At 39.5% G+C, this 16,820-nt stretch overlaps 2 protein-coding genes across 2 annotated transcripts in view; both read left to right on the top strand.

The window, feature by feature from the left end:
• Positions 1–16,820, top strand: part of LOC133553184 (zinc finger protein OZF-like) — an 839,429-nt gene that overhangs the window by 551,675 nt on the left and 270,934 nt on the right. The gene's annotated exons all lie outside the window — the stretch shown is intronic.
• On the top strand, positions 259–15,630 carry LOC133550572 (zinc finger protein OZF-like). Its single transcript, XM_061896548.1, has 2 exons — positions 259–587; positions 8,835–15,630. The coding sequence occupies exons 1-2, from the start codon at positions 479–481 to the stop codon at positions 10,193–10,195; spliced, it is 1,470 nt and encodes a 489-aa protein (XP_061752532.1). The 5' UTR covers positions 259–478; the 3' UTR covers positions 10,196–15,630.

Genomic DNA, 16,820 nt, shown 5'->3' with positions numbered 1-16,820 from the left:
ACGTTTGGCGCATGGGCAAGAGGGGTCAGATAGAGACAGATGTATATATTTACGATATATATGTCATTTATTGCAGGTGATTGAAAACGTGACATAATACTTTCCTTTTTTAAATCTACTCTTTGTTTATGCTTATATTCTTGTTTCCTTGTACTCATAAGTGGGGTATTGTTTTTGTACAAAACATTAATAAAACATTTAAATATCACAGAACATGACGTTGTAAAACGTTGCAAGTCGAGGACGCGACGTGTTCTTCGCGCATGCGTGGACCGATCGCGTCTTCCGGAAGTAGTGACTTTGCAGACGACCAATAATGGCGGACTGAACTGTGGTGGCTTTCTGAAGAAGTTTAAAATCTACGATTTAATAACGATACAGATTTACAAAGGTAGTTTTTTCCAAAGCACTCGAAAGCGAAGTTGAGTTTGGAGTGATGGAGTGTTAGCTGAAGTGAAGATTGAAGACGTGATAGAAGATGGACAACTGCTGCTATGCTAAGATGGCGACGTCATGTCAAAGAGAAAGTGAAAGAGAATCAGAAACTTCCAGCAAATCACCAACGGAGATAAAGCCCAAAAATGAAGGTGAGTCATCTGAAATTCATCATGAGCCCCGAAATGTGTTTTAATGAGAAATTAGCCGACCTTGTTGAAGAATGTAAAGAAAGAGCCGCCATGATTGTTAGCTTGAAGAAGGCAGTGGAGTTCACATCAGAGGAGATGAAAGAATGCAAAAGTTGTATCCGTTTTTGCAAATCAAAATATATTTTTGGATTGTTGAATATTAGACCGTAAATATGTATCTTCAGAATAAAGCCAAACATTCCATTCTTCAGATGTTGACTCACTTCCTTGACAAGTCAGGACTCACTCCAGTCCTACCTCGCTTTTTCTTCCTAACACTTTGTTGAAAACCCAATCATGGAGGAAACATGCTGAAAAACATTTGTGAATACATTTAGTGATGTGGCAAGTGGACAAAATGTACATCACAATAAATATTAGCGCTTCACTGTTTCCACGTGTTGTTATGTTACACCTTTATCCCACACTGGAATACATTCCTTTTTATCCTTAAAATTCTACAGCCGATACCGCAAAATGACAATGTGGAAAGTGTTTTACACAAGTTGGATGGGAAGCGTTTGTTTTCATCCAGGATGTTTATGTACCAAATGAATAAATGTTCAACATTTTAATTGATAAGGCATGATTAAATCAGGCTCTAACATAACAACATGCGGAAAAAGTGAAGAGCTTTAAATACATTCCAGATACACTTTCCATATTGGTGATGCTGCTCATTCACTGAGGAAGCAAGCCGGCGTGCTAACCACCAGCTAGCTTAAATGCTAACACGAATACAAGACACAAACAAACAGGTTGTTTAGTCTTCAACATCTTTGAAAAAATACGTTGTAAGATATTCACATTCCAGCTATTCCTCATAAAACATGTTTGGGACGCAAGGCCATTATTGACCTACAGTTAACAACTAAGTTATTTCACTTTTTCGGTGTTGAAGTAGCAAAAAACGACAATGTTTTAAATGAAGAGTTTCCTGAAGCTGTCTCTGATAGTCATACTTGCCAACCCTCCCGGATTTTTCGGGAGACTCCCGAATTTCAGCGCCTCTCCCGAAATTCAGCCCGAGCTGGACGCCACGCCCCCCTCCAGCTCAAACATGCACAGTTGGAAGCTTGAAAAGGAGGATTGCAGGCAAATCTGACGGCATTTAAAGTCATTTTTAAAAACGACTGCTAATCCTCCTTTTCGACCGGACGCACGCGGAAAATTAAAGTAGGAACACTCTGGAGGCGATATAGCTCGGTTGGTAGAGTGGCCGTGCCAGCAACTTGAGGGTTGCAGATTTGATTCCCGCTTCAGCCATCCTAGTCACTGCTGTTGTGTCCTTGGGCAAGACACTTTACCCACCTGCTCCCAGTGCCACCCACACTGGTTTAAATGTAACTTAGATATTGGGTTTCACTATGTAAAGCGCTTTGAGTCACTTGAGAAAAGCGCTATATAAATATAATTCATTTCACTTCACAAGAGGGGCGGACTCCTCGGCTCTCAGCTATGTTTCCGTCACACAGAGGAAGTCCGCGGAAATTGAAAAAATCCTTCAGGATAAACGTTTTGTTTGTCTAAGATCGTGCGTTCACAAGACCGAACCTGGCAGGGGCCAGCACGTCCAAAGGCGCAGCTAATCCAGGTGGGGCCCGACACACAGCCCTCAGGTGGCGGGGGAGAGGACGACAGAGACCAAAATAGAAGCAAACAACACAAAAACGAACAGAGCTGACAGCGAGAGACGCCAGGCCAAAGCACATACTGGCGCCATCTTCTGGAAAATCGGAAGTGATGTTACTCAAATAGTGAAAGGTGAGTGTTGTTGTTATGTTTTTGGTAACCAGCAAGCACAGTACAGTTAGTAGAACAACTGTGTTTTTATTACTGTGTATTTGATAGGTGCCGTCTGAAATTCAACTATTTCTTTTATTTATATATAATAAAATAAAAATAAATAGCCAGATATCACTGAAAGTTAAGTATTTTATATATATCTATATATAAATGAGATACTCGAGTTGGTGAATTGGCTGTAAATATACTCTCCTCTTAACCACGCCCCTGCCTCACCCCCGACCACGCCCCCCACCCACCTCCCAAAATCGGAAGTCTCAAGGTTGGCAAGTATGCTGATAGTTGATATAATAATGTAAGTGCATCATAAAGCCTACATGAACTCCATGGTGTTCAGGGATGAATAGTCTCTCTTTTTGCTAGTATAGTATTTTTTTCAGCTATAAGTTCATTAATCATTAGTAATGTAGCAGCGTAGTTTTGAATGGCAGGGTCCCTGCTACCACATGTTGATAAAACATATAACATTTACATAAGAAAAATCAACTGCAGGCTTCCCAAATGCTGTAATAATTTGAAGGGTTACTGAAACCCACTACTACCGACCACGCAGTCTGATAGTTTATATATCAATGATGAAATTTTAACATTGCAACACATGCCAACACGGCCGGTTTAGTTTACTAAATTGCAATTTTTAATTTTGCGCGGAAGTATCATGCTAAAACGTCACAGTATGATGACGCATATGCGTGAGGTCACGCATTGTAGGGGACATTGTGTTCCAGCACCGTTCCCAGCTATAAGTTGTCTGTTTTCATCGCATAATTCCACAGTATTATGTACTTCTGTGTTGCTGAATCTTTTGCAACTTGTTCAATGAATAATGGAGACGTCAAAGAAGAAAGCTGTAGGTGGGAAGCGGTGTATTGCGGCCGCCTTTAGCAACACAATCACAGCCGCTGTTTCATTGTTTACATTCCCGAAAGATGGCAGTCAAGCTTTACTATGTAACAGAGAGGTCAAGCGAACACGGTTGGATTGGACCACACAAACAAAGTACAGTGTATCATGCAGCGATCATTTCGAAAGATCGTGTTTCAAAGAGGGTCCCTTGCGAAGAGCAGATATGGGCATCGCCACCACCCGTCGACTGGTGCTGAACAAAGGTGCGGGTCCCACCTTCAGGTTGTACAGGTGCGACCATATAATCTCACTAAAACACTCGTAACACAATAAGCAGATAAGGGATTTTCCAGAATTATCCTAGTAAATTCGTCTAATAATATCTGAATCGCTCCCACCGTGTAGTCTTTTTTTTTTCTTACTAATCCTTCACTCTCACTTTCCTCATCCATGAATCTTTCATCCTCGCTCAAATTAATGGGGTAATCGTCGCTTTCTCGGTCCGAATCGCTCTCACTGCTGCTGGCCATGATTGTAAACAATGCTCAGATGTGAGGAGCTCCACAACCCGTGACGTCACGCACACATCGTCTGCTACTTCCGGTACAGACAAGGCTTTTTTTATTAGCGACCAAAAGTAGAGAACTTTATCGTGGATGTTCTCTACTAAATCTTTTCAGCAAAAATATGGCAATATCGCGAAATGATCAAGAATGACACATAGAATGGACCTGCTATCCTCGTTTAAATAAGAAAATCTCATTTCAGTAGGCCTTTAAGCATGATGAGTTGAGCGTATGTAAGAATGTGCCCCCACTTTTAACTCTGTTTTTCAAACGCTTATCGCAAACGCTTATTAATTTGACTTAGTAAGTCAATTATTTTGACTTAGTAAATTACTAAGTCAAAAATATTGACTTACCAAGTCATAATAATAAGTCATTATTTTGACTTAGTATGTCATTATTTTGATTTAGTAATTGAATATTTTGACTTTACTAAGTCAAAATATTGTCTTACTAAGTCATAATAATGACATATTTAGTGTTGTGCGGCTATCAGAAACAAATTAGCCATTGAGAGTAGAAAGCAGGGTGACACGCTGGGTCCAAGGATGCAACATGAAGTCATTACGGCAGTTTTGAGGGTTATTTATCTTTCCCTTGAGTAAAAAACAGTATATTACATGCAGATGGATTTGCAGGACTATATGGACCAGACTATGATGGAAAAAGACAGCCTGTTGTGGTCAACAGAAGTAACGTCACCCAACCTCACTCTCTCTTTATACAAGACAAAAGGATTTACAGCCAGGTGCAGGTGTTATTCACTCAGCAATCATTCAGAACCCCCCCCCCACACACACACAGGTAGCCACACCCACTATCCCAGGTGACAAGGGAAAAACAAATCCCCGCCTCTACACTAAGTATCTCAGGTAGGTAGGACTGTTTTGTGTTTTGTTTTTACTTTGCGGAAACATTATCGATATATCGCAAATGGAGCTGAAAACACAACCAAAAATTGTAGGCGACGAAGCCGGCCTACTTCACCACAGTCTGGTTGGAGTATGGAAATATTGAAGAAGAAACTGAAGCTATTGAGCGAATAGCTATTGACGCTATTCATAGCCATAGCATGGCCGAATAGCTGCGTTAGCATCGCCGGTAAAATGTGCGGACCAAACGATCAGGACTTTCGCATCTTTTGACACTGGAGCAACTTAAATCCGTCGATTAGTAAGTGTTTTTTTCGCATTAAATGTGGGTGGAAGGAAACGTAATATAGTTGCAAATGCATCTGCAGGTTATCCATACATCTCTGTGCCATGTCTGCTTTAACACCGCCGGTAAATAGCATGTTAGCATCGATTAGCGTAGCATGTTAGCATCGATTAGCTGGCAGTCAACATCAACAAAACTCACCTTTGTGATTTCGTTGACTATCATTGCAAATGCATCTGCAGGTTATCCATACATCTCTGTGCCATGTCTGCTTTAGCACCGCCGGTAAATAGCATGTTAGCATCGATTAACTGGCAGTCAACATCAACAAAACTCACCTATGTGATTTCGTTGACTTAATCGTTGCAAATGCATCTGCAGGTTATCCATACATCTCTGTGCCATGTCTGCCTTAGCATCGCCGGTCAAATGTGGAGACACTCTGGCACATTCAATGGGGGTCTGGCGGCAGACACTTTGGCATCTTCGGGCCAGTGGTGCAACTTGAATCCCTCCCTGTTAGTGTTGTTACACCCTCCGACAAGACACCGTCGAGGCATGATGTCTCCAAGGTTCCAAAAAATAGTCAAAAAAACGGAAAATAACAGAGCTGAGACCCGGTGTTTGTAATGTGTTGAAAATGAAAATGGTGGGTGTGTTACCTCGGCGACGTCACATTCTGACGTCATCGCCTCCAGCGCGATAAACAGAAAGGCGTTTAATTCGCCAAAATTCACACATTTAGAGTTCGGAAATCGGTTAAAAATATAGATGGTCTTTTTTCTGCACCATCAAGGTATATATTGACGCTTACATAGGTCTGCTGATAATGTTCCCCATTAACTAACAAATGTTCTGGGGGAAACACTGATACTGTCCCGTTTATGTATCTGATGTCATCTTTCACAGCTGGTGCAACTTTGACAGTCAATGCTGTCCTATTTACACATCTGATGTCATCTCTCACAGCTCTTGCAACTTTGACTGTCAGTACGGTCCCACTTACACATTTGATGTCATCCCTCAAATGTGATGCAACTGGCAGGAGAGAAACCTGACCAGTTGTGTTCGGTGGCCATGTTGGCAAGCGAAGTAGCAGATCAAATGAATATACAATGTTAGCTATCAACGTTCAGAGCAGTGTTTATTTTGACATCAGTTTGTAATTTAGTTTTGATCATCGTCTTTTGACGAACATGTGTTTTAGTCATGTTTTTGTCTTCTAAATTTATTTAGTTTTAGTCGACTGAATTTACAGTACATTCTGTCGACCTAAATATAAAGTAGAACGGACAAGGCATCTTTAAAGTTGTCTTGAAAGGCCTTTTAATTGATTATTTATTATTGCAGAACATTTCAAAAACAAAAAAATCACAACAACAATATTTCAATAAGCAACTTTCACATTAAACTTATAATAAGTTGTTATTTTAGCTCAAAATAAGCATTCAAAAAAATAAATGTTGAATGATCCATCCATTCATCCATTTTCTATCGCTTGTCCCTTAAATGATGTACGACTAAATAGTAAGTGGGACAGTATTGAAAGTCAAAGTTGCATCAGATGTGAGAGATGACATTAGATGTGTGAATGGGACAGTATTGACAGTCAAAGCTGCATCAAATGTGAGATATGACATCAGATGTGTAAGTGGGACAGTGTTGACTGTCAAAGTTGCATCGGATGTGAGAGATGACAACAGATGTGTAAGTGGGACAGTGTTGACTGTCAAAGTTGCATCAGATGTCGGAGATGACATCAGATGTGTGAATGGGACAATATTGGCAGTCAAAGTTTCATCAGATTTGAGGGATGACATCAGATATATAAGTGAAGTGAATTATATTTGTATAGCGCTTTTCTCTAGTGACTCAAAGCACTTTACATAGTTAAAACCCAATATCTAAGTTACATTTAAACCTGTGTGGGTGCCACTGGGAGCGGGTGGGTAAAGTGTTTTTCCCAATGACACAACGGCAGTGACTAGGATGGCGGAAGCGGGGATCGAACCTGGAACCCTTAAGTTGCTGGCACGGCCACTCTACCAACCAAGCTGTTCCACCCCACAGTATTGACAGTCAAAGTTGCATCGGATGTGACGGATGACATCAGATGTGTAAGTGTGACAGTATTGACAGTCAAAGTTGCATCAGATGTGACGGATGACATCAGATGTGTAAGTGGGACAGTATTGACGGTCAAAGTTGCATCAGATGTGAGGGATGACATCAGATGTGTAAGTGGGACAGTATTGACAGTCAAAGTTGCATCAGATGTGTAAAAAAGACATTATTGACAGTCAAAGTTGCATCAGATGTAAAGGATGACATCAGATGTGTAAGTGTGACAGTATTGACTGTCAAAGTTGCATCAGATGTGAGGGATGACATTAGATGTGTAAGTGTGACAGTATTGACAGTCAAAGTTGTATCAGATGTGAGAGATGACATCAGATGTGTAAGTGTGACAGTATTGACAGTCAAAGTTGTATCAGATGTGAGAGATGACATCAGATGTGTAAGTGTGACAGTATTGACAGTCAAAGTTGCATCAGATGTGAGAGATGACATCAAATGTGTAAGTGGGTCAGTATTGACAGTCAAAGTTGCATCAGATGTGAGGGATGACATCAGATGTGTAAGTGGGACAGTAGTGACAGTCAAAGTTACATCAGATGTGTAAGAAAGATTTTATTGACGGTCAAAGTTGCATCAGATGTGTAAGTGGGACAGTATTGACAGTCAAAGTTGCATCAGATGTGAGTGATGACATCAGATGTGTAAATGGGACAGTATTGACAGTCAAAGTTGCATCAGATGTGAGAGACTTCATCAGATGTGTAAGAAAGACATTATTGACAGTCAAAGTTGCATCAGATGTGAGGGATGACATCAGATGTGTAAGTGGGACAGTATTGACAGTCAAAGTTGCATCAAATGTGAGTGATGACATCAGATATGTAAGTGGGACAGTAGTGACAATCAAAGTTACATCAGATGTGTAAGAAAGACATTAATGACAGTCAAAGTTGCATCAAATGTGAGTGATGACATCAGATATGTAAGTGGGACAGTAGTGACAGTCAAAGTTACATCAGATGTGTAAGAAAGACATTATTGACAGTCAAAGTTGCATCAGATGTGACGGATGACATCAGATGTGTAAGTGGGACAGTATTGACAGTCAAAGTTGCATCAGATGTAATTTGTTACAAATTAAAGGTTCCTAGAAGATTCTATAAGAACTGCTCGGGGTAAAAGAGTCATCTATATGACAAATAATTTGTGCCAACACTTAAAACAGGTTTAATGATTATTCATGTTATTATTCACAAACTCAAAAATCATTTGAACAAAAATTATTTTTTTAATAAGTTATATTTGAGGAGTTGAATTTTAGCTCACACAATAAAACTGTCGTTCAAATATACTTCAATATTACAATTTTATTTCTGATTAACTTAGTCGGTAAATTGGGTCACAAAGACTCTCTGTGCCTGCCTGCAAGTCTGCATTGAGGGCGGGATTAACGCACAAACCGCATTTCAGTTCCGTTTCAGCGTATTTTGAAGATACGACACAATGCAATGCATCACATATTTCCAGTTGTTTGATTACAACACGTCCGAAAGGGAGTAGGAAGAAGCTAAGCTTATTTAATCAACCCCCTTTTCATACCATAGCAATTTTATCCTATTATTTCTTTTGCCATGTTGGATCAAGTTAATGCACGCTAACAGCTGATCACCATGATCAAGCTGAAATGAATCGACATCATACACAAATATTATGCATCGCAATTTAACACATTGAACTTGTCTGTGTTCCTCAGACGTCCAGCAGCTGATTGGTCATCCTGAAGGACTTCCGCCTCAGCTGCAGGAAGGAAGTTCCACTTTGAAGCAGGAGACTCCACAGCTGCTTCACATTAAAAAGGAAGAGGAGGGAGAGTGTCTTCAGTGGTCAGAGGAAGGTGATACCACCAAGTTGCCACTGACTGTTGTCTCTGTGAAGACTGAGGATGATGAAGAGAAACCACAAGTGGACAACCTCTTAGCTCCACTATCAGATAGTGAGGCTGAAGATGAGGTTGAAGTAACTTTGAGCAGCGATACGGACTGTGAAGGTGATATGAGGACTCACGCTGACAACAAACACGCCGACTCTTTTAAAAAGAAGACGTGCAAAAACACTTTGAGCTGTTTAGTTTCTGGTACAAAATGTTCTAAAAAGAGCAGTTTGACTGAAGACACGAGAGCACACACAGAAGAAAAAACGTTAGATTGTTCATACTGTGGTAAAAGCTTTAGTTACAAGAGCAGTTTGACACAACATCTGAGAACACACACGGGAGAAAGACCATTTGATTGTTCAATCTGCGGGAAAAGCTTTTCACACAAGAGCAGTGTGATTCACCACATGAGAACACACACCGGCGAAAAACCATATAATTGTACGGTTTGCGGGTCGGGCTTTACTAAAGACACCCATTTGACCCGACACATGAGAACGCACACAGGAGAAAGACCATTTGATTGTTCGGTCTGCGGTAAAAGCTTTTCACACAAGACCAGTTTGACTCACCACATGAGAACACACACAGGGGAAAAACCATTTAATTGTACGGTTTGCCATAAGAGTTTTTCTCAAAAAAACAAGTTGACTCAACACCTGACAACGCACACAGGAGAAAGACCGTTTGATTGTTCACATTGTGGCAAAAGCTTTTCTCACAAGACTGGTTTGACTGAACACATCAAATCGCACGCGGGAGAAAAACAATGCGTTTGTCCAGTTTGCAGCAAAAGTATACACAGGAGCAGTTTGGCGAAACACATGAGAACGCACAGCGGTGAAAGACCATTTGATTGCTCAGTATGCGGTACAGGCTTTACCCAACAATGTCATTTGACTAAACATATGCGCACCCACACGGGAGAAAAACTATTCAATTGTTCAGTTTGTGGTAAAAACTTTACCCAGCGGTACCATTTGACACAACACATGAGAACACACACTGGAGAAAAACCGTTTAGTTGTTCAGTTTGCTGCAAAAGCTTTTCTCACAGTGGAAATTTGCCTCAACACATGAGAACGCACACTGGAGAAAAACCTTTCAAATGCTCAATTTGTAGAAAAAGCTTTTCCAGCAAACTCAATTTGACTCGACACAAAATGAAACACGTGGGATAAAAAGAACACACGTCTCTTTGAAGCATACGCTATTCTCAAGGTAGCATGACATATTGTAAATGTAGTCCTCTAATTCACAGAGAACACTTTTTATCGACACATTTTGACTGAACACATTTGTCATACACCGTGGAGGAAACCCTTTCAGTCGTTCATTTCGCCGCCAAAGACGTAGTTGATGAAATGTCCAATGAGAACATACACAGTTGGTCGCCCAGAAGACAGATAAGACACATAACAACATACACAGAGAAAAACTATTTATTTGCTTGGTTTGTGGTAAAACATTTGAACAGAGACTAGGTTCTAGATTCTCTTTTGTTCCAAAGTAGTCGTGGTCTCTCCGCCATGATTAGTGGCAGCAAACATAGAACTCTCTCCATGCTGTTGTTGAAAGTAGCTCGAGATTGCATCAATGCGCCCAGATACTAAATTGCTGATAGAGTACTTAAAATAACCGAAATAGTGTATTTATAACAAGTTATAAATATGTCTGTCGCTAATTGTGTATAAAATTATGTTTGTGTGTTTTTAGATATTTTTAAAGGCTTATTCGTGGCATAGTTGACTCCCCATTAGCCTCATGCTCGGTTTTCAAGTATTGCCACCCCCGCCCGTCCCTTCTCGCTATTTGCAACGCCAGAGTGGAAGAGAGTCCAGCCCCTCTCCAGAGGACCGGTTCCAGACCCCTTGCTGTACGTTGAATTAGGTTAGACTAGAATCAGCCGGAACTTCTCCACCTGGCGCTCAAGCTCCCGACCCCCCCAGGGAGTTGACGTTCCACGTCCCAAGAGCTAGCTTCTGTAGTCCAGGATCAGACCTCCGAGGACCTCTACATGGGGCCAGGCGCTTGCCATTGAGCCTTACCTCCAAGCTTGGCTCTACAAGGGGGACCCGGGTGACCCGCTTTTGGGCGGGAAAATCGGTCTTTCTCATAAATGACTTTGAGCTGCTCTTTTTCTGGTCCCTCACCTAAGACATGTGACATGCACACTCCCCTACAACCATCAGGTGGCAGAACAGAGAGGTTTTTCATTACAAAATGTACTATGTAAAAACTAATGTAATGTGTTCCAATAGGAAAAATGCACTTTAAAAGTTATAAATAGCCACTATTTTTCATGTCTTTTACTGGGGTAACAAAATGGCCAAAAATATAATGGAAGTATCTGGTATCGCCAATCAGTACTTGGCATATGAAGAGGAGGAGAAGAAAAGGAGGATAGACCGTAACAGGGGTGTCAAACAGGTTTTCTATTGTGAAGTGAAGTGAATTACATTTCTATAGCGCTTTTCTCTAATGACTCAAAGCGCTTTACATAGTGAAACCCAATATCTAAGTTACGTTTAAACCAGTGTAGGTGGCACTGGGAGCAGGTGGGTAAAGTGCCTTGCACAAGGACACAACGGCAGTGACCAGAATGGCGGAAGCGGGAATCGAACCTGCAACCCTCAAGTTGCTGGCACGGCCACTCTACCAACCTCAGAGGGTCACATTAATGGATGTGGTGGACTACGATCAATGACATCCCAGACCACAAGAAATGATCTGATGGACAAAAATAAATGATGTGGAAGACCAATTAAATGATGTGCCTGACCACGTTCAATAATGTGACCGGCCAAATTAAATGGAGGTGGCAGACTATATTAAAGGGGAACATTATCACAATTTCAAAAGGGTTAAAAACAATAAAAAATCAGTTCCCAGTGGCCTGTTGTATTTTTTGAAGTTTTTTTCAAAATTTTACCGGTCCCCGAGTATCCCTAAAAAAAGCTATAAAGTGCTTTATTTTCGCTATTTGCGATGCAACTTTCCATTTCCCTGTGACGTCACACAGTGCTGCCAATGTAAACAAACAATGGGAATACCACAGCAAGATATAGTGACATTAGCTCGGATTCAAACTCGGATTTCAGCGACTCAAGCGATCTAACAGATTATGCATGTATTGAAACGGATGGTTGGAGTATGAAAGTATTGAAGAAGAAACTGAAGTTATTGAGCGAATTGACGCTATTCATAGCCATAGCATGGCCGAATAGCTGCGTTAGCATCGCGGGTAAAATGTGCGGACCAAACGATCAGGACTTTCGCATCTTGTGACACTGGAGCAACTTAAATCCTGTGATTGGTTAGAGTTTTTCTCGCATTAAATGTGGGTGGAAGGAAACGTAATATAGTTGCAAATGCATCTGCAGGTTATCCATACATCTCTGTGCCATGTCTGCTTTAGCACCGCCGGTAAATAGCATGTTAGCATCGATTAGCGTAGCATGTTAGCATCCATTAGCTGGCAGTCAACATCAACAAAACTCACCTTTGTGAATTTGTTGACTTTATCGTTGCAAATGCATCTACAGGTTATCCATACATCTCTGTGCCATGTCTGCTTTAGCACCGCCGGTAAATAGCATGTTAGCGTCGATTAGCGTAGCATGTTAGCATCGATTAGCTGGCAGTCACGCCGCAACCAAATATGTCTGATTAGCACATAAGTCAACATCAACAAATCTCACCTTTGTGATTTCGTTGACTTTATCGTTGCAAATGCATCTACAGGTTATCCATACATCTCTGTGTCATGTCTGTCTTAGCATCGCCGGTCAAATGTGGAGACACTCTGGCACATTCAATGGGGGTCTGGCGGCAGACACTTTGGCATCTTGGGGCCAGTGGTGCAACTTGAATCCCTCCCTGTTAGTGTTGTTACACCCTCCGACAACACACCGACGAGGCATGATGTCTCCAAGGTTCCAAAAAATAGTCGAAAAAATGGAAAATAACAGAGCTGAGACCCGGTGTTTGTAATGTGTTGAAAATGAAAATGGTGGGTGTGTTACCTCGGAGACGTCACGTTCTGACGTCATCGCAAAAAGAGCGATGAACAGAAAGGCGTTTAATTCGCCAAAATTCACCCATTTAGAGTTCGGAAATCGGTTAAAAAAACATATGGTCTTTTTTCTGCACCATCAAGGTATATATTGACGCTTACATAGGTCTGCTGATAATGTTCCCCTTTAACTAACATGGCGGACCACATTACTTAATGTGACGGGCCACATCAAATGATGTGAAAGACTACTTTTGAATAATGTGACGACCACATGAAATGATGTGGTGAACCCCTTTAAATAATGTGATGGACTTAAATAAATGAAGTGGCAGACCACTTTAGATATTGTGACAGACTATATTAAATTACATGGCGGACTGCATTAAACTATGTGGCTGAATTTAAGTTTTGAACCTGATGTAAAACGGCGTCACGGGCGTGTTATCAGGTCTGACTCTGCAGCCGCCCTTTTTCCTTTGTTCACTGAGTCCATGCAGAGTTTAGCACACCCTGCAGACACTGAACTATTGATGTGCTCTTTTCTTCCGACATGTTCTGATATTCTGGATAGTATAGCGCCCCTCAGAGCTATACGTCCCAAACCAAAACAGGAGTCAATGAAAGCACACTCACAGCTCGGCGTGAGTGGCGAAGGGCGGAGCGCAAGTGGGAAGGGGATCACTTAAAGTCTCCTATCAAATTTTAAAAGAAAACTGTCAAAATTATCTAAGTGTGGTTAAAGCTGAGAAAACTAAATATTTGTCAGACTTAGTTTTAAATAGTATCAGCAAGCCACGTGTTCTTTTTAATACTATTAGTTCTGTTCTTAATCCGAATCCAGCCACTTCACTGGAGATGACAAGTGAAACTTGGGAAAAATGTCTCTCCTTTATTAACGACAAGGTTGCTTCTATTCGGGCAAATCTTTCTCGTTTCCCTTTGAGTTCTAACGTGGCCACTCAGTGCTCGGCTATGTTCTGTCACTTTGAGCCTGTGTCCATGCCTGAGCTTACAATCCAATCCACTTTATTTATATAGCACATTTAAACAACAATAATGCTTCCAAAGTGCTGCACAGCTATGTTAAAAACAATTGTAAAAAAAAAAAAAAAGATAAATTAAATAAAATTAAATAAAAAAGTATATATATGTAAAGTATATATATTATGCTCCACCAATGACTGAATAAAACAGGACTAGTCCAGAAGCTAAAACCCTCGTCATGTCCCACAGACCCAGTCCCCCCTCGCTTTTTTAAATAAATCTGGGACACTATTGACTTATCTGTGGGACGGATCATCATCATCAACGGCAGCTTGATTTCTGGCTGTGTCCCCTCTTTTTGTAAAAGAGCTGTTGTTGAGCCTTTGATTAAAAAAACAAATCTTGATCCGACAAATTTGTCAAATTATCGGGCCATTTACAAATTTACCTTTGTGTCAAAAATTTTGGAGAAATGTGTTTTTTAGATGAAAATAGCACTTTAGATCCATTTCAGTCTGGATACAAAGCTTGGCACAGTACTGAATCTGCACTTTTAAAGGTTTTTAATTACTTGCTTTTAATGTCTGATTCTGGCAGCTCTGCCATTTTAGTGCTTTTAGATCTTTGACACAGTCCACCACACAATTCTTTTAGACCGCCTGAGAGACTGTGTGGGTGTCAGGGGGACTGCGTTACAGTGGTTCAGATCCTACCTGTATGAGAGGTCCTTCTCTGTCAGGCTGGGAGACGCCACCTCTTATTCTTCCCCGCTTTACTGTGGTGTCCCTCAGGGGTCTATTTTAGGCCCCATCCTGTTCGCTCTTTATCTCCTTTTTAAGAAACATGGAGTGTTTTATCACTGAGGTAAAGTCCAAAAAGGCACGCATCGAGCGCCCAGAAGCTAAGACGGAACTTAGCAGCCAAAAACGGACCAGATCATCGAACGTGAGTGTTTGCAAAAAGCAAGTGAAGAACTCCGACCGAACAAAGGGAGGAGGCAGGTATAAATACAGAAACGGTAATCAAAAACAGGTGTGCGCCGGCCGTCAGTGCAGGTGGAACAAATGAAGTCGCTATGGTGATGAATACAAACAAGGAAGTGCTCAAATACTGGGATCGGCAGAGTGCAAAACGTGATCAAAACATACACAAAAGCAAACAACAAACGATCCATGTAGTGGATCGTAACAATTTTTGGTTGAAAAAAAGAGATAAAGAAGTAAAATACAGCACTATTTCATCAGTTTCTGATGTATTAAAATATTGCCCATTTGTAGTGGTCTTTCTTCAACTATTTGGAAAAAAATATGTAAAAATAACTAAAAAATAAACAAGTGATTCAATTATAAATAAAGATTTCTACACATAGAAGTAATCATCAACTTAAAGTGCCCTCTTTGGGGATTGGAATAGAGATCCATCTGGATTCATCAATTTCATTCTAAACATTTCTTCACAAAAAATGAAATCTTTAACATCAATATTTATGGAACATGTCCACAAAAAATCTAGCTGTCAACACTGAATATTGCATTGTTCCATTTCTTTTCCCAGTTTATGAACTTACATTCATATTTTGTTAAAGTATTATTCAATAAATATATTTATAAAGGATTTTTGAATTGTTGCTACTTTTAGAATATTTCTGAAAAATCCCACGTACCCCTTGGCATACCTTCAAGTACCCCCAGGGGTACGCGGACCCCCCTTTGAGAACCACTGCCTTATGGGGTCAAGGGACATGGTAAAAGTTGATTTTCACTATTAAAATCATAACATTAAAACTAAAATAAAAGGAAGTTGTCTTTGTTTTTTAGTCTTAATCGCATGATTTTAATAGTGAAAATCAACTTTTACCAAATAGTCAAGGTAAAAGTTGATTTTGACTATTAAAATCATGACATTAAAACAAAGTAAGGAAGTTATCTTTATTTTTTTTAGTTTTAATGTCATGATTTTAACAGTGAAAATCAACTTTTCTCAAATTTTCAAAGTAAAATTTGATTTTAACTATTAAAATCATGGCATTAAAACAAAAAAATAAAGTTGTCTTTATTGATTTAGTTGTAATGTCATGATTTTGATAGTCAAAATCAACTTTTACCAAATTTTCAAGTTAAAAGTTGATTTTGACTATTAAAATCATGACATAAAAACAAGGAAGTTGTCTTTATATTAGTTTTAATGTCATGATTTTAATCGTCAAAATCAACTTTTACCATGAAAATTTGGCAAAAGTTGACTTTCACTATTAAAATCATGACATTAAAACTAAAATAAAAGGAAGTTGTCCTTATTTTTTTTGTTTTAATGTCATGATTTTAATAGTGAAAATCAGCTTTTACCAAATTTTCAAGGTAAAAGTTGATTTTGACGATTAAAATCATGACATTAAAACGAAAAAAAGAAGTTGTCTTTATTTTTTTTTGTTTTAATGTCATGATTTTAATAGTGAAAATCAGCTTTTACCAAATTTTCAAGGTAAAAGTTGATTTTGACGATTAAAATCATGACATTAAAACGAAAAAAAGAAGTTGTCTTTATTTTTTTTGTTTTAATTTCATGATTTTAATAGTGAAAATCAACTTTTACCAAATTTTCAAGGTAAAAGTTAATTTTCACTATTAAAATTCCAACATTAAAACAAAAAAGGATTTTTTTTTTTTTTTTAGTTTTAATATCAAGATTTTAATAGTGAAAATCAACTTTTCCCAAATTGTCAAAGTAAAAGTTGATTGTCACTATTAAAATCATGACATTAAAAAAAAAAAAATAAATAAAGTTATCTTTTTTGTAATGTCATG

Source organism: Nerophis ophidion, linkage group LG01 (genome assembly GCF_033978795.1).
Source record: "Nerophis ophidion isolate RoL-2023_Sa linkage group LG01, RoL_Noph_v1.0, whole genome shotgun sequence".
NCBI lineage: Eukaryota > Metazoa > Chordata > Actinopteri > Syngnathiformes > Syngnathidae > Nerophis > Nerophis ophidion.
Note: the sequence above shows the minus strand (reverse complement) of the source record. Positions and strands in the feature narration are given on the sequence as shown.

Excerpts from the sequence above, each read along its gene's own strand:
- LOC133550572 (XM_061896548.1), top strand. The coding sequence starts at position 479 with ATGGACAACTGCTGCTATGCTAAGATGGCGACGTCATGTCAAAGAGAA. Across the intron at positions 588-8,834 it reads GATAAAGCCCAAAAATGAAG|ACGTCCAGCAGCTGATTGGT; the intron begins GTGAGTCATCTG and ends TGTGTTCCTCAG.